At 44.4% G+C, this 23,656-nt stretch overlaps 1 protein-coding gene across 6 annotated transcripts in view; it reads right to left on the bottom strand.

Moving 5' to 3' along the window:
• Nucleotides 1-23,656, bottom strand: part of LOC118364669 (transmembrane protein 104-like) — an 87,528-nt gene that overhangs the window by 17,877 nt on the left and 45,995 nt on the right. For all 6 annotated transcript variants that reach the window (XR_008088721.1, XR_008088720.1, XR_008088722.1 and 3 more), the window contains exon 9: nt 3,330-3,423. Coding sequence is in view for 1 of the 6 variants with exons in the window: in XM_052491343.1 (XP_052347303.1) it covers nt 3,330-3,423 (94 nt within the window). In the remaining 5 variants the exon portion in view is untranslated. The remainder of the gene's footprint in view (nt 1-3,329; nt 3,424-23,656) is intronic.

Here is a 23,656-nt window from a genome sequence, read left to right as displayed (position 1 = left end):
AGGCTACCCTGCCGCCCCGGCATTCAAGCCCAACAACGTGTCCAATTCAGCAGCTTCAGTGGGTGAAAAGAGTGGAGCTAAATCAGAGTGAGGAGATGAGTCAGAGGACACGTGATAAAATGGATAACAGGTGAAATGAATCACTCCCGAGTCCCATTTTCTTGCTGCAGGGCAACGATAAAGCACAGTATCTTTAACAGGACAGACAATCAATGCCTTTGAGAGCATAACACATCCTCTTTAACCACAAGGCCCTCGAAATGACCACATACATAATCAAAATCGCTTTTAAATGGGAAACGTTTGAGGAATTGGAACACATAGGTTACCTCGGAAACATTGAATTGGTGCCAGAGGCTGTAACTTTGAAAGAAGGACAGCTAAAGATTGTATAAATGACCCAATAACAGTCATGGAGAAAAAGACACAGAATACATTCTGGCTGACGATGCATTGGCTCGGTAATCAATTATTTGCCTTGAAGTGGTACCCTTTGTGCTGAACCCACTCGCTCGCTTTAAGTTTATGGCCAGAGCATCATGCCATAAAAAACTAATATATACACTGAACAAAAATATATACGCAACATGTAAAGGGCTGGTCCCATTTTTCATAAAAGATCCCAAAAATGTCCCATATGCACAAATAGCGTATTTCAGTAAAATGTTGTGTACAAATTTGTTTACATCCCTGGGGACAATAAAAGGCCATTAAAATGTGCAGTTTTGTCACAGATGTTTTGTCACAATGCCACAGATGTCGCAAGCTGAGGAAGCATGAATTGGCATGCTGACCACAGTAAATCCTTCAGATCTGTTGCCAGAGAATTGAATGTTAATTTCTCTACCATAAGCAGTCAGTGTAGAGAATTTGACAGTACGTCCAACTGGCCTGTAACCATGCTAGCCCAGGACCTTCACAGCTGGCTTCTTCACCTGCAGATCTTCTGAGACCGGATGAAACCCGATAATTAACTGTACTGGGCAGATGTGATGGGCGAGCGGTTTGCTGATGTCAACATTGTGAACAGAGTGCCCCATGATGGCGGTGGGGTTATGGTAGGAGCAGGCATAAGCTACAGACAACAAACACAATCACATTTTGAATGCACTGAGATACCGTGACGAGATCCTGATGCCCATTGTCATGCCCATTGCCATTCATCTGCCGCCATCACCTCATGTTTCAGCATAATGAAGAGCCCCATGTCGCAAGGATTTGTACACAATTCCTGGAAGCTGAAAATGTCCCTATTCTTCAATGGCCTGCATTCTCACCAGACATGACACCCATTGAACATGTTTGGGATGCTCTGGACACAACCTGTACGACAGCATGTTCCAGTTCCCGCCAATATCCAGCAGAGCGGAAAAACATTCCACAGGCCACAATCAACAAGAGATGTCACGCTGCATGAGGCAAATGGTGGTCACACCAGATACTGACTGGTTTTCTGACAACTCCCCTACCTTTAAAAAAAAGGTATCTGTGACCAATAAATGCACAGCTGTAGTCCGTGTCATGTGAAGTCCATATATTAGGGCCTAATGAATTGATTCAATTGACTGATTTCCTTAAACTGTAACTAGGTGAAATTGTCTTTGAAATTGTTGCATGATGCGTTTATATTTTTGTTCAGTGTATTTATGCGTTACCGAATGGAGTAACATTTTTCCATTTGCCGGATGTATTTTTTTATTGCGCATCCAATTACTCGAGACCTTTGTCAGTGAGCTCTCTCTTTCAGGGTTGGATAGGCTGGTATAGCCAGACAAACAAGCCCTAAAGGTTTAGCAGCAAATCTAGTACAGACAGATGCTGTTTCTGTGTCAAAATGAGACTAGAGACTCTGTAGAGACAGGGTGGAGAGGTCAGACAGGCTATGCTGCCCCTGTCCTGATAACAGCACCACATAAATTGCCAGAAAACTCTTCAACACAAATTTCAGAGGGCAAAATCAGTTGAATAAGTCTTTAGACAGCCACTTGCATTTCATGAAAAAAATAAAAGCAGTACTTAAATTGATCAATTAGGTTAGGTCTCCAAAGTGAATTCCTCTGAGATTAGCTAAACATTATAAACTTACCTAAACTGAAAAAAAAAAAAAAAAATTGACACTAGAGATTTCGGACTCAAGCATGCTGTCCAGCCCATTAATTTTTCTTCAGCCGTCTTTTCCTCCTAAACCTTGGCCCATAATGTTTTTCTTATAGGATTTAAAACGGTCTCCAACCCTGTGTTTGATGGCTGCATAAACCCCTCAGCTTTCAGTGCCCTATGCTTTGAAGGCAGGCCATCTATCCTCATGCTCCATGGCACCGGTGCAGTAAGGAAACAAAGAGCTGCCACTGCGGCCATTTTGAATCATTAGCTTGTGCTGTAGAGAGGCCTGTAGAGGTGACACAGCCAATCAATCACAGGTAGAGCCAGGGGAGGGCGGGGATGTAAAAGGGAGTGGAAGGGGTGTAGCCAGAATCCCAGGGTGCTTTGTAGATAGCCAGATAATGGACAGTGTGTGTTGTTTATGTGCACGCAACTGTGTGTGTGTGTGCGTGCGTGCGTGCGTGCGTGCGTGTGTGTGTGTGTGTGTGTGTGTGTGTGTGTCTGCCCTGTGTGTTGTTGTGGGTGCCAGTAGTATGCCCACACGGGGGTGGCGGCAGAGCCATGATTCAGTAGTGTTGTGATTTTAACAGCAGGTCCAGGACGGGCGGTTTATTTTCGTCCGTCGCCCTGTGAGTGACGGTCCAATCAGGCCTGGGACGGGCTGTCAGACCTGTCAGGCTGAGGGATGAGAGGAGATGGGAATCAGGACACGGAGCAGGACTGCAATATGATCGACGGACCCAGGTACAGGAGCCACAGAGAGGAGAGGGGAGAGGAATGAAAGAGGGAGAGGAAGAGGAGGACTGCTCTCACCAAGGTTCAGACCGTCAGCCAGGTGGAATAAAGTGTTTTTTTTCCCTAAACATTTGCAACAGTGACAAAGAGCAATCTGGGAGAAGGCGTGAGACCGTGACCCGGGGATAATGGAGTGTGATATTTAATGGAAGGAAAGACACACCCTCCATCATACAGACAAACTTGGAAGAGATAATGCACATTAAAGCGCTTCCTAAATAAATACCCATGACCGATTTACCATTTCGATAAAGTTCCTGGGAATTTCACAGCTTGAATTGCTCTACCTACAAAATAAATTGAGATCCACATTTAATGTGATTATTTGAAGATGCATGCCTTGAGTCTGTCCAGAGCAACCTTTATCAGCCTATGGTGTTTATATACCTTATATACCTTTATATACCTAAGGTAAGATAGGTTACTCTTACCGATCCAGCGCATGAGTGAGGTGAGGATTTGGAGGTATTTAGTCTTCTGAGCATCGAAGAAGACGAAAGGGCCCAACATCACAGTGAAGATGCTCTGTAGAGGGAGAGATCATCTTAAAACACATTGGAAATCACTTTATACAACATATTCACAAACCAGCGTGTGTTTGGGTTGTGTTTATACTTCCACAGCATGGGAAATAAATGACAAATGGTACAATTGGATTTTTCCAAGATGAAAATAGAGAACGAGGCTATTTATTCCCTTTCCACCCAATATACACCAAGATGCCAAACCCCAAAATAAAACATTTAAGTTGAAATTCTTTGAAGCCATCATAGTACCGATTGCCTCATAACAAAGATGGGTCTTATCGAGAGTTGCAATCATCAGTGACTTCAGCCCCCTCTCTCTATTCCCCATCTATCACATTCTCTCTGACAATCCCATGTCTGATAGTGGAGGTTGAGTGACGTGTGATCTCAAGGCCAGTCACTTCAGTGGCATGTCATCTGAAGAGGAGCCTGCAGGGTAGAACTCACACAGTCAGACACAATAATCTCTAACAGGGCCTGGGGGTGAGAGCTCAATCAGGACACCAAAGTGGAGACAGAAAGATACAGATGGAGAAATGTTCCACTCAGAAAACTGATCTGCTCCAGTCACTCTCCATCTCCAGGACCTCTGACCCCTCCCATGAACTTCCCTAACTCCACCCTCCCCCACCCGTAGCTCTCCCCTTCCCTTTGTGCTGTATTTACAGGGTGGGCCCATGGGTTGTGAGGGCAGGACACAGTGGTCAGTGTTGGTGACATAAGTGTGAGACCGGACAGAGAATGTTGACAGCCTCTACCTGCACAAGGAGGCTATCCACTGGGGACAGGGAAGGGTACAATGCTGGCTGGATGCTAATGCCAAGGACGCAACAGAGAGACCAGCCGACAGGGAAGGGTGGGACCAGACTTATTTAAAAACTTCTTACGGCTGAGATCCCGCTAACGGGATCGATATGACAACAGCCAGTGAAAGTGCAGGGCGCCAAATTCAAACAACAGAAATCTCATAATTAATATTCCTCAATCATACAAGTATTTCTCACACCATTTTAAAGATACACTTCTTGTTAATCCCACCACAGTGTCCGATTTCAAAAAGGCTTTACGATGAGAGCACACCAAACAATTATGTTAGGTCAGTACCTAGTCACAGAAAAACACTGCCATTTTCCCAGCCAAAGACAGGAGTCACAATATGCAGAAAGAGATAAAAATTAATCACTAACCTTTGATGATCTTCATCAGATGACACTCATAGGACTTCATGTTACACAATACATGTATGTTTTGTTCGATAAAGTTCACATTTATATCAACAAATCTGAGTTTACATTGGCGCGTTAAGTTCAGTAATGTTTTGCTTCCAAAACATCCAGTGATTTTGCAGAGAGCCACATCAATTTACAGAAATACTCATAATAAACATTGATAAAAGATACACAAGTGGTATGCATGGTACTTTAGATACATTTCTCCTTATTAATGCAACCGCTGTGTCAGAATTTTTAAAAAACTTTACGGAAAAAGCACACCAATAATCTGAATACGGTACTCAGACACAAAAACAAGCCATACAGATACTCGCCATGTTGTGAAGTCAACAGAAGTCCGAAATAGCATTATAAAAATGAACTTACCTTTGATGATCAGAATGCACTCCCAGGAATCCCAGTTCCACAATAAATGTTTGTTTTGTTCGATAAAGTCCATAATTTATGTCCAAATACCTCCTTTTTGTTCGCGCATTTAGTTCACAAATCAATATTCACGACGCGCAGGCCAGACGAAAAGTCAAAAAGTTCCGTTACAGTTCGTAGAAACATGTCAAACAATGTATAGAATCAATCTTTAGGATGTTTTTAACATAAAACTTCAATAATGATTCAACCGGAGAATTCCTTTGTCTTTAGAAATGCAATGGAACGCAGCTACCTCTCACGAGCGCACGCCTGACTGAGCTCATGGCCTACCAGACCTCTGGTTGAAACAGCTCTCATTCTCTCCTCCTTCACAGTAGAAGCCTCAAACAAGGTTCTAAAGACTGTTGACATCTAGTGGAAGCCTTAGTGTACATTTGGTCCGATTGTACTTGGATAGGCAAAGAGTTGAAAGACTACAAACTTCCGACTTCCTGGTTGGATATTTTCTCAGGTTTTTACCTGCCATAGGAGTTCTGTTATACTCACAGACATCATTCAAGCAGTTTTAGAAACTTCAGAGTGGTTTCTATCCTAATCTACTAATAATATACATATCTTAGCTTCTGTGCCTGAGTAGCAGGCAGTTTACTCTGGGCACCTTATTCATCCAGGCTAATCAATACTGCCCCCCAACCATAAGACGTTAAGACCTTATTATTTCCTGAATTATGGAGGAGAATTGCGAATCCCACGTGTCAGGAGATGAAAGTGCTGAATAGTACTTAATACCAGCTACGAGTGACTGCTACAAATCAGTGCAGAATTCCTGAAAATGTACTACATCTTGGAGCGACGGACATAAATTTGCAATACTCATTAATGTGTAAAGGAGGAGGTATTATGGAAAGTGTGGACTGTCCTAAAGAAGAAGGTTGAGTGACAGTGAGACATATTTCAGCTCTGAATGGTCAGTGGTGCCTGGGTCTGTCTCTGTACCTGTGGTATGAGACAGTCTAACGTGTCATACTTCATCCTCCAGCCAGACAACAGTCCATCACAGGCCTGATGATACCTCCCATCCATCTGCCACCAAGTGATGGACTGCTACCACTCTTGGCCTGAGAAGACATGGTATATGCCATCTCAGAGGTGGGGGATATGTGCTTGTCAAGAATAGGGCAGCAGGTAGCCTAGTGGTTAGAGCGTTGGACTAGTACCGAAAGGTTGCAAGATCAAATCCCTGAGTTGACAAGGTAAAAATCTGTCGTTCTGCCCCTGAACAAGGCAGTTTACCCACTGTTCCTAGGCCGTCATTGAAAATAAGAATTGGTTCTTAACTGACTTGCCGAGTTAAATAAAGGTAAAATAAAAAGGGCCCTCAAGGCTTTACATTGGAGAGAGAGAGAGTCTACTGGACCGGACAAAGACCCATATCAACAGAGATTCTCCATGAACGCGAAGAGCATGTTAGAACGGGACCTTTTCACTGCCATAGCTGGAGGCAACATATGGTCTCTACAGAAGAGGAGATAGTTCTGTGGATGAGACTCTGGTGTTAAAGCAGTAGTGCGCATGTGGCTGGAGGGGTCTGCTATGAAATGAAGACGTTTTTAAAACAAACAAAAAAGTAAGAAAACAGGAGATGATGCAAACGAGAAAAGAAACAAAGTTTAAAACTGATCTTGTTTATAAAAATATAAAAATAAGAGTGGGGAGGCATAGTGGCTGATGAATTTCACCCTTCTTGTGTAGTCAGCACCACACATGAATCAAGACCCCCTCCTCTAACCAATTACAACCTCCCACCACAGCCAGACAATAAGGCCTCAGGACTGCACTTAACCACAGCACAACAGCCACAGGAAGCAACACAAAACAATTGAAATGGATAAAGAATACAAATAGCAAATAAAGCTCTGTGCTGTATCTTGATAAGGATTTGTCAGTGAAGGCCAGCAGTGACTTGCAGTGATTTACAGAGAGTTGGACAGAGCCTTTCATCTCTGACAGAGAGAGCAGAGATGGAAGAAACCATTTTGCCAACAAGGTTTTGTGATGGTAATGACAAATGGGATGGGGAATGGGGTGGCATCACACTGGCAAGCGATGCCAAGGCCAGGACCGGAAGGGAAGGCTGGCAGAGGGGCAGAGCTGGAGGCAAGAGAGGCTTGTGTACAGTATGGGGGGGGGGGGGACAGAGGGAGTGTGGGTGAGGGGAGAGGGCATCAGGTGCCATGTGCTGTAGGGTGACTCAGACCCAGTGTTGGCAGGGCCTTAGGAGCAGGAGGGCACGGGGGGAGGGCAGAGAGAGACGGAGGAACAGACAGAGCGACAAGAGGCACTGCTGCAGGAGATAACACTTACCTAGTCACTCTCCATAGAACTACACACTGCACCATCTTACTATGGGACGGAAAATGAGCCTAGAGACAGGGACAAGGAGGTGAAAAGGCCAAAAGAAAGCTCATTAAAATAAACGCTGCAAATTCAGAGCCTTAGACGGACGTTTTTAGAGCTATAGGAAATGGAGAGGGGCATCTGGAGGTAGTCTGCATGTGGTCAGTGAGTCATGTCGCCATAGCTGACTGAACTGGCAGGTCAACACACAAATCTCCTCTCCTGAACAATGAACTTCACAGAGTCAATAAACTAGGCTTTAGATTGACAGATGAAATGTATACCGACTGCCGGCATAACACCATTTTGTGATGGTTGGTGGTGTAGCTAGTACACACACACACACACACACACACACACACACACACACACACACACACACACACTACCTTTGAAAATTGTTGTGACAGGATATATTAATGGGGATAATGTCAGTCTTCACTAATCAAAGGCTATTTCATTCATGGCTTCTGACTGAGACTTGAGGACAACATCACTAATAAAGCAGTTGGGATTGTGATTCAATTCAAATCCATTTTGGGCCAGCTATTATAATCCTCAGAACCAATGACAGTGAAAACATGTCCTTTCAAATCCCTAGCCCTCAGCGCCATCTGTGTTCAGTGATCTTTCATTTGAAAGGCAGTTCTGCTATTAATAAGGTTTGGTGTAGACGGAGTCAGTGCCCACGGGCCAGCCAAGCACTCAGGTGGACTTATTTAGGACTGTCAAGGAGACACAGGAAGCAAAGCACTCCCTTCCAAGTACACAAAGGGGAAAAACAAAGGCAATATAGGTAGAGTTCCATGTCTTAGGAAGATTGACTGGCACTTGGTTTCGATGCATTTAATTCTACATTCAAGATGCTCTACTGATTTGTTCATCTCACTCTTCCCTGCGCTGCACTGAAATAGATTTGTCTATGCATGTTCTTTCCTGACCCAGAGTGCTTACGTTTCAAACGTATGCAATAAAAGTATCCATAGTGAGAACAAACCCTGTCATGGAGAAAACATTATTTTCCTTCCCTCTCTTCGCGGTGTGCTGATGATTTTTTTTTCTGGCAGAGTGACACCCTCAATCATGACTAGGAGTGTTTCATTTTTGACGACAATGACATTCTTCAACATCAGCCAATTCTTGCCTCAATATCAGACAACGGTGAGCAACACCAAACCTGCCACAATCACACACTTGAGTGAAATGCAATAAACAATAAGACAGAGATGAAAACTGCAAAAGTGACCAGGCTGAAGACAGATACAAACACTGATTTATTCTATTACCCCGGCTGAAAGGGTACACACTCTCTCCACAGACCATTAGAGCACTTCTGGAAGCAAGAGACAAGCGAACAGACCCCCTAGGGACAATATCCTATCTGATAACAATGACAGGAGAACATGTCGTAGTTCTGTTTTTGCCATAATAATTAGTCAACATGAGGTTTGTTGCCAGGTGAACACACAGTAAGATTGTGTTTTAACCACAATACACAGACCCTTAATTCAGCTCCCCAGGACTGCCGCCCACAACTGCCAGCCTGCACAGAGACGCACAAAGTTGAACTTCACACTTCATCTTTACTAGTTTGTTTGCCCCAAACGTGTACTTTTCTGTGCATCTTTGAAAAGCGAGTCAGGTAGAGCTGTTTATGTCTTGAAGGGGCAGGGTTGTATTTTAAGACAGGCTTGTACAAGCTAAGAAGCCAATAGTGAGGGTAGCATAGAGTTTTATATGATTATTCATTATGATAATGTATGGGGATAATAATATATTTTATTTTGTAAAGTGGTTTCTTGCATTAAGCACAATACAACTACATTTCGAGTCACCTCCTTGTCTGAAGGACAAGTGGCTAAACAGGTTAATGTCAAGTCCTGCATGTTTTCAAAAGCCCCAAGGAATGTAGGCTTACAATGAACACCGCAATGGCTGCTACTGTAGGCTGTATCATAGAACAGCTTTCAATAGCTATTTCCATGTTAAAATGTTATGGGATGCATTTCTCCATTGTTTTTGATGGCAGGCCAGTCTTGTAGGGCCTGCATTATGATCAAATAGCCACAGTCGTCTACTTTGCCACTTAACTTAAAAAGCGGGTACAGCCAGTGTTCACAGTAAAAGCGCCGGAAGTTGCACAGAATTTCTACACGGTTCAAGTTTGTGCTCAGCAGACCTAAGAATTTGCTCAGTGCCGAAAGAAATGATGGAACATTGATGGTGACCCAGAAAAAGAGAAGGCTCAAAGGACACCATCCGTTTCTCATCATGTCCCAATGTCAGGGCCAGAGGGCCTGGAGATCTCCTGCCGCCTCCTCTCTCACATTCTCCATCTCTCTCTCTTCCTCTTCACACAGTAGGTACCTCCAGCAGGTCATCCCACTCCGGACAGCCATGTGGCTACAGTAATGAGCTCCCCAGCCGAGCAGGCCACCTCCTGTGCATGGTGGGGAGGTGAGCTCATTCACTGGAGTGCTGGGAATGACTCACCTGTCAGTTCAATCACCATGGGACTAGAGTCACCAAAGTGCTGGAGAAGAAGACTTTCTGGGTTTGGTGCTTTTGTTGAAAGTGCAACAGTATGGCTCCTAAGGCCCTCGCAGTTTGGTTATAGAAAGGGAGATGGTGTGTGATCATGAAATATACTAGTAGTGTTGTGGGAACTACAAATTCATTGATATCAATCAAACTTAAAAACCCAAATCATTGGGTTGTTTAATCTGCCGGTGTCCATAATCTCTCCAAAGATCATGGTGGAAAAAGTGGCTGACAATCAATGTCAACAAGTAATCACTATTTTATGTGAAAGATTTGTGTGTGAGGGAGTCATGTGTATGCAACAGCCTCTGATAAACTTTGGCTTGCGTCATCTTTGAGTCAATCCGTTGGTCTGGTTAATCACTGCATGTGTGAGTATTTCACGTGGGCACTTCAGCCATTACAGTTGGCCCACATAACACTTCTCTGATCCATGCACCCATTTGAATAATTAATCACCATATTGGTTACCTCATTCTGGAGGGGTCAGCCAGTTACCACCACCACACAGCTGTCTTGGTGCTCTAGGATAGGTTGGTTACAGGGATTGGATTCAAATCATAGAGTACTGCATCACTTGACTGCTACAAAGCTGTTTGGCATCTTGCTTTTATATTGCTTAGTGTTCTGGCCATTGTGTTATTTCTGGTGTTTGGGTGGAGGCGGAGGCAGAGGGGGTTAAAACACAGAAGCCAGAGACCACTCATGGTTAATTCTCTACGGTCGTGGTCATGAGAATGACATGTGGTCATGCAGCCTGGAACACTGTAATCCACCCACCATCAAAACAGCCGAACAAGGATTACTATTCCCAATCCCCACAGTCCCAAGATCCCCAGCCATTTGTTTCAGATGTTAATCTTCATTCCGGACAGATTTCACATGGAAAAACCTACATGGGTGGGAGGAGGGAGATAGGATTCCATTCCGGCTCATTTCTGACTAATGAGGATAAATGATAAAATACATTAAATAACAATTCAACTGAGGTCACCGGTTTCCTTTCAACTTCCTTCAAAAGAAAAGGGAAAACAAGAGAGGTTGGGTGGATGCGGTTCTACTGATTTATACAGACACAGTGGAGCGAGGTACCATCTTTTAGAATGTGTTTGTTGTGTTTAATTTATGGAAGACTGCTTGACAGGATATCAGCATCTCGCATGGAAAAATCAGCAGGTGCACAAGCGGATAGGCAAACCAGATGGACGACTGCTACAAACCAAACATTCACATATTTGAATAAAAACGCCAGGTCCATTGATTTGCCTTCAACCAAATTCAACCCTACTCAACGCATATTCATTGTTAAATATACAGACTCCTTTCATTCTCAGAACCATCACTATCTCTACTCTGGTGGTATTTCCTGTGATTCAGATAGGGAACGGGTTTGTCCATTCGGAGTGACTGTACGACTGGAACCATTATTAGAGGCCAGTGAGAGCAGGTCTGTGGTTACAGCCCTGTAGTGACTGATGGGTGTGAGCTGGGAGCCTGGGTCAATGTGTGATGAACACAGAAGCGACAGTGTCTCTCCCAGCTGGCCACTGGCACGCAGTGGAGGGACGTTATACAGCAACAGGAGGAGTGTGAAGGTATAGTGGCGAACACAGAAACTATGATCCACTACTGACAGCACGGGCCCACTGATCTCAGAGATCTAAGTGGGCTCTGCCAAGGCTGTGCATCACTGGGCTGTTGCTTTCCCTCATACTGATAAGTGACACTGATGATGAGCCTCAATAGTATGTATTGAGAATGTGAGAGCAAAAAAAAAAAACAGGGTTATTCCCAACTCCGAGCATGCGCTGACCAACTGGCAAGTGTCTTCAATAACATTTTCAACCTCTCCCTGTCGGAGTCTGTAAAACCAACATGTTTCAATGTCCCTGTGCCCAAGAACAGGAAGGTAACCTGCCTAAATGACTACTGACCCATAGCACTCACGTCTGTAGCCATGAAATGTTTGAAAGGCTGGTCATGGCTCACATCAACACCATTATCCCAGAAACCCTAGACCCACTCCAATTTGCATACCGCAGGAACAGATCCACAGATGATGCAATCTCTATTGCTCTCCACACTGCCCTTTCACACCTGGACAAAAGGAACACCTATGTGAGAATGCTACTCATTGACTACAGCTCAGTGTTCAACACCACAGTGCCCTCAAAGCTCATCACTAAGCTAAGGACCCTGGGACTAAACATCTCCCTATGCAACTGGATCCTGGACTTCCTGACGGTCCACCCCCAGGTGGTAACGGTGGATAACAACACATCCGCCACACTGATCCTCAACGCGGGGCCCCCTCAGGGGTGTGTGTTGTCCCCTCCAGTGCTCCCTGTTCACTCATGACTGCAGAGCTAGGCACGACTCCAACAACATCATTAAGTTTGCTGATGGCAACAACCGTCGGCCTGATCACCGACAACGATGAGACAGCCTATAGGGAGGTCAGAGACCTGACCGTGTGGTGCAAGGACAACAACCTCTCCCTCAACGTGATCCGCAAGGCACTACAGAGGGTAGTGCATACGGCCCAGTACGTCACTGGGGCCAAGCTTCCTGCCATCCAGGACCTCTATACCAGGCGGTGTCAGAGGAAGGCCCTAAAAATTGTCAAAGACTCCAGCCACCCTAGTCATAAACTGCTCTCTCTGCTACCGCACGCGGTACCGGTGCGCCAAGTCTAGGTCCAAGAGGTTCCTAAATAGCTTCTACCCCAAGCCATAAGACTCCTGAACATCTAATCAAATGGCTACCCACCAGACTATTTGCATGGCCGCTCAGCAAGGAAGAAGCGACTGCTCCAAATCCGCCATAAAAAAAGCCAGATTACGGTTTGGAGCTGCACATGGGGACAAAGATCGTACTTTTTGGAGAAATGTCCCCTGGTTTGATGAAACAAAAATAAAACTGTTTGGCCATAATGACCATGGTTATGTTTGGAGGAAAAGGGGAGGCTTGCAAGCTGAAGAACACCATCCCAACCGTGAAGCATGGGAGTGGCAGCATCATGTTGTGGAGGTGCTTTGCTGCAGGAGGGACTGGTGCACTTCACAAAATAGATGGCACCATGAGGAGGTAAAATTAGGTGGATATATTGAAGCAACATCTCAAGACATCAGTCAGGAAGTTAAAGCTTGGTCGCAAATGGCTCTTCCAAATGGACAATGACCCCATGCATACTTCCAAAGTTGTGGCAAAATGGCTTAAGGACAACAAAGTCAAGGTATTAGATGTATAAACCCAAACTGATGGTGATAACAAGTCAATTGATTCATTGAACATGGTGAGAGCAAGGGGAACAAGGAGAGAAATGAGAGGAGAAAGTGAGAGTGCGATTAAAACGAGGGGCAACACATATGATAATAAAAAAAAATATATGCCATTTAGCTGACGCTTTTATCCAAAGCGACTTACAGTCATGTGTGCATACATTCTACGTATGGGTGGTCCCGGGAATCGAACCCACTACCCTGGCGTTACAAGCGCCATGCTCTACCAACTGAGCCACAGAAGGACCACAATATGAGAAGGAAAGAGGGCTTATGGGAGTACTCTCAAACGTTCTGGCACTTTGCGTCTGTCAAGATGAAAGAGAGACTACCTCCGACATCATTAATCACCAAAATGCATTACTATCACGCAGCCATAATTAAAAAACGAAATTAATTACCAAATAAATTGATGCTTAAATAGAAAAGATTGCCTTGCCGAATTTCCTAAACAACCAACACCCAGCCCTTGCTCTAATGAAAAAAATGAAAGCAATTAAGTAACAAGGCTATATTTTGCCTCAGTCAAATTATTGAGACAAATTGAATTAACTGATTTAGGGATACAAACATTAGGCCTCTCCATGATAATCTGTGTGCAGAGGAACACCACAGACTGTCACGAAAGTGTATCAAGCTCATCCATGATCACATATTCAACAAGGGTAGAAGGGTACTAACACAGTGTAGGAGGATTGGGATGTTTCTACTGCATGGACCAAGGGGGCTCAATTCAGTGTTAAGAGGCATATATCATAAACACCATTCAGTATTTGCAGCGAGGGGGAATGTTTGAATTAAAATGTATCAAGTACAGTTTTTATTCACACCGTGAACATTATTTTTTCTTCTAATTAGAAAATGACAGTTCAAACCTGCATTCTTGACGAGCAAAAATGTTTTTTTTTATGTTGTAGATATTCAGTTACAACAGAGTTTGATTCAGATAGGCCTAAAGTTTTCTAATCAGAAGCACGCTTCCCATTGGTGTCACCGTAACTGCACACAGACGATCTTCAAAACTGAAACTAAGGGCTCAGACACGTCAATAGCTTTTGCTGGCCGAGAGTGTTTAGCACCTCTGAAATTAATCTGCGAACTGAGTGTGCACCTATTTTTAGGAACGACCCCAATTAGTCGACTGGTCGATTGTTTGGTCGTTAAGTTGTTGGTCGACCGAGATTGCTTTAGTAGAGAAGTAACGAATTACACACACACACACACACACACACACACACACACACACACACACACACACACACACACACGCACACGCACACGCCAGAGGTTGCCTGATTGCTCGCCAGAGGTTGCCTGATTGCAATTAGGTACAGAGATGAGATCCTCAGACCCCTTGTGAGACCATATGCAGGTGCTATTGGCCCTGGGTTCCTCCTAATGCAAGACAATGCTAGACCTCATGTTGCTGGAGTGTGTCAGCAGTTCCTGCAAGAGGAAGGCATTGATGCTATGGACTGGCCCGCCCGTTCCCCAGACCTGAATCCAATTGAGCACATCTGGGACATCATGTCTCGCTCTATCCACCAACGCCACGTTGCACCACAGACTGTGCAGGAGTTGGCGGATGCTTTAGTCCAGGCCTGGGAGGAGATCCCTCAGGAGACTCACAACTCACTTCCTTGACAATAGCTGTGCATTGCTCTGAAGGGCAAGAAGTATGAATGCCCTGACTTCTGCTGAGGCCATTCTTGCCCTGACTTCAGCTGAGACCATTTCACCGTAAATGCATCATGGCCAATGCTGACGACTGATTGACCATGTGCCCAGATGCACAATGCACTTCCCTCTCCAGAATGCACTCTCTCCAATTCACACAAAGAATGCACTGTGTGTGAATTGTTAACGTTCGATTGCCAGTATGTCAATTCCCCATTACATACGGTGCATTCAGAAAGTGTTCAGACCCCTAGACTTTTTCCACTTTGTTATGTTACAGCCTTTTTCTAAAGTGGATCAAATAGTTTCCCCCTCGTCAATACCCCGTAATGACAAAGCAAAAATATATTTTTTAGAATTTTGGCAAATGTATTAAAAATAAAAATCACTTTTCCATAAGTATTCAGACCCTTTACTCAGTACTTTGTTGAAGCACCTTTGGCAGCAATTACAGCCTTGAGTCTTCTTGAGTATGACACTAGGCACACATGTATTTGGGAAGTTTCTCCCATTCCTCTCTGCAGTTCCTCTCAAGCTCTGTCAGGTTGGATGGGGAGCGTCGCTGCACAGCTATTTTCAGGTCTCTCCAGAAATGTTAGATGGGGTTCAAGTCTGGGCTCTGGCTGGGCACTCCAGGACATTCAGAGACTTGTCCCGAAGCCACTCCTACATTGTCTTGGTCATTGTCCTGTTGGAAGGTGAACCTTCGCCCCAGTGAGGTCCTGAGTGCTCTTGAGAAGGTTTTCATGAAAGGATCTCTGTACTTTGCTCCGTTCATATTTCCCTCAGTCCTGACTAGTCCCCCAGTCCCTGCCACTGAAAAACATCCCCACAGCATGATGCTGCCACCACCATGCTTCACTGTAGGGATGGTGCCAGGTTTCTTCCAGACGTGAAGCTTGGCATTCAGGCCAAATAGTTCAATCTTGGTTTCATCAGACCAGAGAAATCTTGTTTCTCATGGTCAGAGTCCTTTATGGTCCTTTTGGCAAACTCCAAGCGGGCTGTGCCTTCTACTGAGGAGTGGCTTCCGTCAGGCCACTATCATAAAGGCCTGATTGGTTAAGTGCTGCAGAGATGGATTGCCTTCTGGAAGGTTCTCCCATCTCCACAGAGGAACTCTGGAGCTCTGTCAGAGTGACCATCAGGTTCTTGGTCACCTCTCCCTGACCAAAACCCTTCTTCCCCGATTGGCCAGATCTAAGAAGAGTCTTGGTGGTTCCAAACTTCTTCAATTTAAGAATGATGGAGGCCACTGTGTTCTTGGGGACCTTCAATGTTGCAGAAATGTTTTGGTACCCTTCCCCAGATCTGTGCCTCGACACAGTATCGGAGCTCTACGGCCAATTCCTTCAACCTCATAGCTTAGTTTTTGCTTTGCCATGCACTGTCAACTGTGGGACCTTGTATAGACAGGTGTGTGCCTTTCCAAATCATGTCCAATCAAATTAACTTACCACAGAATAAGGCTGTAACGTAACAAAATGTTTAAAAAGGGAAGGGGTCTGAATAGTTTCTGAATGCACTGTTATGACCAGTAGTACATGTAAGGTAAATTCCTATAATTGTTTTGATCTACAATGTTTGTTACTTTGGGTATGGTAATTTAATTTAATGCATTCAATATTATTCCAGTCTTCCTGTTCTCATTGTCAAAGTGAACACATTGTTTGCAGAGTGCACAACCTATGCTACTCTTGGTTTGTTTAATTCCATTTACGGGTTTTGTCAATTTAGTCATTGTATTTTGTTTGGAGCGCTCCTGTCAATGTTGAGTAAGGATGCACACGCATAGAAGTAGGCCTATAGGCCACCTGGCCTGCGCACAAATGTAGGCATATAAATATTCCCATTTGGGGATCTGATAGTATTTCTGATTGGCTTAACACACCACCACTAATGAATGACCTGTGGAGCTTCTCAAAGTGATGTTTTCTTCACCTCAAAACAGCAAGCAAACAAAGTCTATTTTTACATCCATTTACAGCTCTCTCCCTTTCGATAACCACTCGGCATGAAAGGGAAAAATGTCATGCCCTGATCCAGTGGAAAAGTCAGAAAACAGGCTTCTTATCAGTGCTGGACTTAGGTTCTGGTACTCATTTTAGTTGGTACGGTTTATATTTAGGTGCAGGAGTTCCACAATCATTTTGAGCTAATATTCTATAAGAGGAAAAGCTCTCAGCTCCAGTGAGCTCCAGACCAAGTCGAGCACTGCTTCTTAACCTTCAGCTGTGTCTGTATCGAGCTCACTGGCGCAGGAAACTGAGGGCCCAGAATATTTTATTCAATGTTGCAAGTTCACTAGCGCAAGCTTTGGGCCAGACCCAAGTTAATAGTTGATACCATGTTTAAACTTTGTTGCAGACAGGCCATGCGCAGCCAATGTGATTTAAAGGATAAAAACATTGCAGGTAGAAATATCCAGATTAAAAAGAGATCTATCTATCTATCTATCTATCTATCTATATATATATATATATATATATATAGTTTTTATATAGGCAATTTCTGCATAGTTAGAAATGGCAATAGAGGTTACTTTTTTAGGTTTGTATCATTTTCATTTAGATAGAATTTTGAAAAACCACATGACAATGATTGAGATACGTTGAAGACGTCATTATAAATAGAATCGCATGACAAATGTAGGCAGTCTGACGTCTACAGCGGGTGGTCCCTAAAACAGCGTGCTGAACGATCTGCAGACGAACGCTAGATCCACATTCGGTGTGACGTGTGTGTGAGCCCCAACTCCTGCAGTCTTCAGAAGAATACATTCGTAGAGCTGCATCGAACAACTTGTTTTGACCCCCCCCCCAAAAAAGCAATTCTGCTGTACAAACACAAAATACATAAATGACTTGAAGGGATGTTAGACCTGGGCTCATTCATTATTTTCCCCTCAGTGAGTGTAGGAGAAACACACAGAGACAGAGGCTTTATTGGATATAAAGGAGAGCTTATCTTGTGGTAGCAGCAGCCTTGCCATCCCCCTGTGTGACGAACAGCCATAGACTCATCAATGTCAGATCTCCTCTCCATCAACTGTGGATGCATCACTGGCCCTGCAGGCCCCGAGGTCACTATCAGGCAAGCGGAAACTGAACACTTCCAAAATAAAACAGGGATGTAAAACCACCAGAGATGAATAAATAACACTGTCTCTCTCTGTAGACATGGCTTGTGTGTAAAAGTCCACCTATGGAGGAGGCTTCAGGAGGTCAGTGAGCCAGGCTGAGACTATGGACGGGTTGGAACCCTGTCAGATAGAATGGGTCAGCGTCTCTGACAGGATCTTTATACAGAGGTGTGTGGACCCAAGTAGCCTGACATACAGGGTTCCCACTGTTAAGTTCATGTTTTAAGTATCCCTATATTTCTGTTATTACGGGGCTATCACTCAGTCAAGAGTGCGCCTGCGCGGAGAGTCTTGTTGTAGATGGACCTAGCCTTGAGTGGAATGGCTACCTTGGAGTGTGTTCGTATAGTAAACTTTTTAAAAGTTGAACCTTGCCGTTGTGTCATTTCAAGTTAACAATGGTAGCAGAGGATGGCCAATTTGTAAGTCGCTCTGGATAAGAGCGTCTGCTAAATGACTTAAATGTAAATGTAATAACTACAATGTGCCACCTCACTTCGACGAGAAGAGGTAGTACGAAAGTTGGAAAAATTAACTTGGAATCTGGACACGCGTTATTAATCTGGACGTGCCTCCCGGGTGGCGCAGTGGTTAAGGGCGCTGTACCCCATGCCAGCTGTGCCATCAGAGTCCCTGGGTTCGCGCCCAGGCTCTGTCGTAACCAGCCGCGACCGGGAGGTCCGTGGGGCGACGCACAATTGGCCTAGCGTCGTCCGGGTTAGGGAGGGCTTGGTCGGTAGGGATGTCCTTGTCTCATCGCGCACCGGTGACTCCTGTGGCTGGCCGGGCGCAGTGCGCACTAACCAAGGTTGCCAGGTGCACAGTGTTTCCTCCAACACATTGGTGCGGCTGGCTTCCGGGTTGGATGCGCGCTGTGTTAAGAAGCAGTGCAGCTTGGTTGGGTTGTGTATCGGAGGACGCATGACTTTCAACCTTCGTCTCTCCCGAGCCCGTACGGGAGTTGTAGCGATGAGACAAGATAGTAGCTACTACAACAATTGGATACCACGAAATTGGGGAGAAAAAGGGGTAAAATTCCAAAAATAATAAAAAATTTAATTAAATATATATATTAATCTGGACGTGAAAAAGCAAGCACTTGCGGTGGTATTATCACTGGAGGGAAGAGCGAGAGATACAGCACTAAAAATATCCGTTGAGGATTTGAACAGGGATGACGGTATGGAAACTTTGATCAGAGCACTCAATTCTGCATTTATTAAAGAGAAAGACCGTGCCTACAGTGTTACGAGAGATATTTTGTTTGCAATGACGGTCTACATCATTGATTTCGAACAGAGGTACGATAGGATACGCAAGTACAACATGGTTCTCCTGGATGCAGTGTTATCTTTCAAGTTGCTGGATACTGCCTGTCTAGATGGTAGGGAGAAACAGTTGGCTTTGACTGCTTGTACTGTGCTGACTTTTGCATCAATGAAGTCGGCACTAAAAATATTTTGGGGTGAAAAGACGTCTGTCGCACCAATAACAGATGGAATGCAAGTGAGTGACGCAGCATATTACACCGAGCAGCAGAGAAAAGGCGCCAACAAGTCACTTTCTCAAGACAACCAGAAGAGGGCGCCATTTCCCGGCACAAATCCACTGGACAAATATGGAAGGAGAACAAAATGTGCTATTTGTCAAAGCACTTACCATTGGGTTAGACTGTCCTCATAAAAATGAACAAGTTAAACTAACAGAGGAAAATGTAAACACAGAGAGAACAGTGTAACGTTACACTGTTTTCAAATGAATCTGATACTGAGATCAAATTTGGAGATGGGAGAATTGTCCATTCTACCAAGAGAGTTAAGATACCAGCAAAAATTGGTCAGAATAAGTGTCACATTGAAACAGAAGTGGTCCCTACAGATATCCCCTTACTATTAAGTAAAGCTTCCCTCAAGAAGGCAGGGGCTGTACTAGACGTAAAAAATGATAGGGCAGTGATGTTTAAACAACCTGTGACTCTTGAACTTACTACCTCAGGCAACTATTGTGTAAACATTTTAAACAAAGACATCACACAGAGTCCATGTAGAAATGAGATTCTGATTGACACAGAGCACATGGAGATTCTGACATTCACAGAGTCAGTTAAGAACACATTCTTATTTTCAATGACGGCCTAGGAACAGTGGGTTAACTGCCTTGTTCAGGGGCAGAATGACATATTTTTACCTTGTCAGCTCAGGGATTCAATCTTGCAACCTTACGGTTAACTAGTCCAACGCTCTAACCACCTGCCTCACGAGGAGCCCGCCTGTTACGCGAATGCAGTAAGAAGCCAAGGTTGCTAGCTAGCATTAAACTTAATCAATCATAATCACTAGTTATAACTACACACGGTTGATGATATTACTAGTTTATCTAGCGTGTCCTGTGTTGCGATCCCCGTACAGGGATCAACGTCAGGTGAAATTTCAGTGACAACTAAAAATACGTCGTAACATTAAACATTCTTGAAAATGCAAGTGTCTTACACCCTTCAAAAGATTAGAACCTGTCCAGGAGTTGGCGGATGCTTTAGTCCAGGTCTGGGAGGAGAGGAGATCTGGGAGGAGATCCCTCAGGAGACCATCCGCCACCTCATCAGGAGCATGCCCAGGCGTTGTAGGGAGGTCATACAGGCACATGGAGGCCACACACACTACTGAGCCTAATTTTGACTTGTTTTAAGGACATTACATCAAAGTTGGATCAGCCTTTAGTGTGGTTTTCCACTTCAATTTTGAGTGTGACTCCAAATCCAGACCTCCATGGGTTGATAAATTTGATTTCCATTGATCATTTTTGTGTGATTTTGTTGTCAGCACATTCAACTATGTAAAGAAAAAAGTATTTAATTAGAATATTTCATTCATTCAGATCTAGGAAGTGTTATTTTAGTGTTCCCTTTATTTTTGAGCAGTGTGTGTATATATATATATACACATATTCCATGTCAGATATATATATTTTCCATTCAAATGGAATGGAGTAGAACCACAAACACACACATGGCCACTGCGCCTGGGGGGAGGGCAGGCCCACAACAACGGCCAGAGTTGAATGGAACAGCACTTCACCCTCTGCTCTATACAATACATATCTGTTTATTTTATGTGATGATAAAAGGCTCATACAATACAAATATATGTTTTCCTTCACAGTGATAGTGACTGACTGGGAGGCCCCGGTGCCAAGGTGCCCATCCCCCACTAAAGCGGGTTCATCCAGCCGGACTCCTGCTGCCTCCGGCTCCACACCTACCCCCGCCCGGCGGTAGAGGGGCAATGGCACTCTGTGCTGGAGGAGGCTGTGGAGCCACATGCTCCAATATTCTGACCAAAAAGGCCACCAGGACCTCAGCTCGACATGACATCAAAATACAGCCCCATGCAACTGAAAGAAAGAAGCATGGAAGCCCATTTCCATGTCAGACCTTTTCTGCTTCTTTTCACTGCTAATTTACATGGGGCTGGTGAAGTTAAAAACCCTAAAGGATTACTGAAAAACATCCCCACTCTATCACCTGACTTTCCCCCCACTGTCATGTCCTCTACAAGGTTTTTAAGTATCTCACGGGCACTTCACATCAGTGACCCAGAAGTTGATGAGGAGAATGACAGGAGGAAAGGCACCGCAAGGTTTGACAGGCTCTGCAAAGTCAAACCTCTCTACCCCAGCTTGGTTGAGGCCTGCAAGATCCATTTTCAGCCCGCCCAGAACTTGTCCATAGATGAGAGGTTGGTAGCCTCAAAGCCCAGAATTGGCCTAAAACAATACATGCGTAACAAACCAACTAAGTGGGGTTACAAGCTGTTTGTTTTGGCTGATTCTGTGTGTTCATACACATGCAATTGTTTTGTCTATGAAGGGAAGAACACTTGTGCGACTGATAACGGACTCCAATTCCTCTGTAATGGAGTTATTGGATTTTCAACTGCTGGGGAAGGGCTACAAACTCTTTGTGGACAACTTCTACACAAGTCCTGCCCTGTTTGCAGACCTGAGGAAGCGGGATGTGTGGGCTTGTGGCACCATTCGGACCAACAGAGTGGGCTTTCCGAAGACCAAGGTAAATGACATGCATAAGCGGGATGAGCTGGGTACCATGCGATGGATCCGTGAAGATGGCCTGCTGTTTGTGAAGTGGATGGACACCAGAGAGGTGGTGATGTGCTCCACTATCCACAAGTCCTTCAGTGACGATCACGTCATCAGGCGTGTGAAGGACGCTACTGGGGCATGGACCACCAAAAATGTCCCCATTCCTGCAGCCATCAAGGACTACAACAAGAGCATGGGAGGTGTAGACCTATCAGACGCACTGATACTACAATGTTCTACATAAGACAAAGAAATGGTACAAGACATTGTTTTACCATTTCATTGACATTGCTGGGGTGAATTCCTTCCTCCTGCAGAAGGAAATGGCGAAGAGCTGTGGACAGCCCCCCATCTCACAGCTAGCCTTCAGGGAGCTGCTCATCTGGGAGCTTGCTGGCTATAGCAAAAAGTCCACTGCATCACATTCTGCCCCCTCTGCCTCTGCCAGCTCTACTCCTGCCTCCAGTGGTGTTCATATGCCACAGTTCATTACTGCAGGCATGACTGTGCCTCAGGGCCAAAAGGGCAAAGCATGGAGTCGTCGTTGTGTTCTTTGTCACATGAAGTCCCCCATCACCTGCACCAGTTGTTCAGTTTGCCTCTGCTTTACATCAGAAAGAGACTGCTATGGGACATGGCACAGGCAGCAAAATATTGTGTAGAGGACTTCCAAATCCCTGTTATTCTTTAAATATATTTTTTTCTAATATTTTTAAAAACATTTTAATATATTTGTGTGTGTGTTAGAATTGCTTTTTGATATGTTGTATATAGTTATTTGCACTGTTGTATATAGTTATAGGTCATTTCACCAATTCGGCCATTTGGGCACATTTGGGCAACTTGTGTGGGACACCTGGGTGACTCCATGCTAAATGTCATGTAGCTCACCCATTCCTGAAGTTATCAGTCTGAAACTTGCACACCTACAGTTGCCCTCTTTTGTTATCCATCAAAATTATCTCCAGCATCCTATTCTAGTACATATGAAAGATGATGCTACAACAATAAAAAACTATAAACGTATGCTCTTTCTTTCTCTTTTCTTCCACCAGATCTACTGTGTTATATTCTCCTACATTCAATTAACACAAACACAAACTTTAGAATGTTTCCATTCAAATGATAACAAGAGTATGCATATCCTTGCCTCTGGAGCTGAGCTAAAGGCAGTTAGATTAGGGTATGTCTTCGGGCAGAAATTGAGAACAAGCGATGCAGCCATAAGAGGTTAATGGGTGAAGGAGGAAGATTCTCACCTATCTGTTGGCAGTCAAAAAGGATCAGAAGGGTTGTCCGAAGCACACTTGCTGGAGAAACCCTTGCTCTTGCGGATGGAATTGACAATGCAATCTTTCTTGCAACTCTGTTGTGGCAGTGTAGCCTAGTGGTTAGAGCGTTGGACTAGTAACTGAAAGGTTGCAAGTTCAAATCCCAGAGCTGACAAGGTACAAATCTGTCGTTCTGCCCTTGAACAAGGCAACCCACTGTTCC

Source organism: Oncorhynchus keta, chromosome 32 (genome assembly GCF_023373465.1).
Source record: "Oncorhynchus keta strain PuntledgeMale-10-30-2019 chromosome 32, Oket_V2, whole genome shotgun sequence".
NCBI lineage: Eukaryota > Metazoa > Chordata > Actinopteri > Salmoniformes > Salmonidae > Oncorhynchus > Oncorhynchus keta.
Note: the sequence above shows the minus strand (reverse complement) of the source record. Positions and strands in the feature narration are given on the sequence as shown.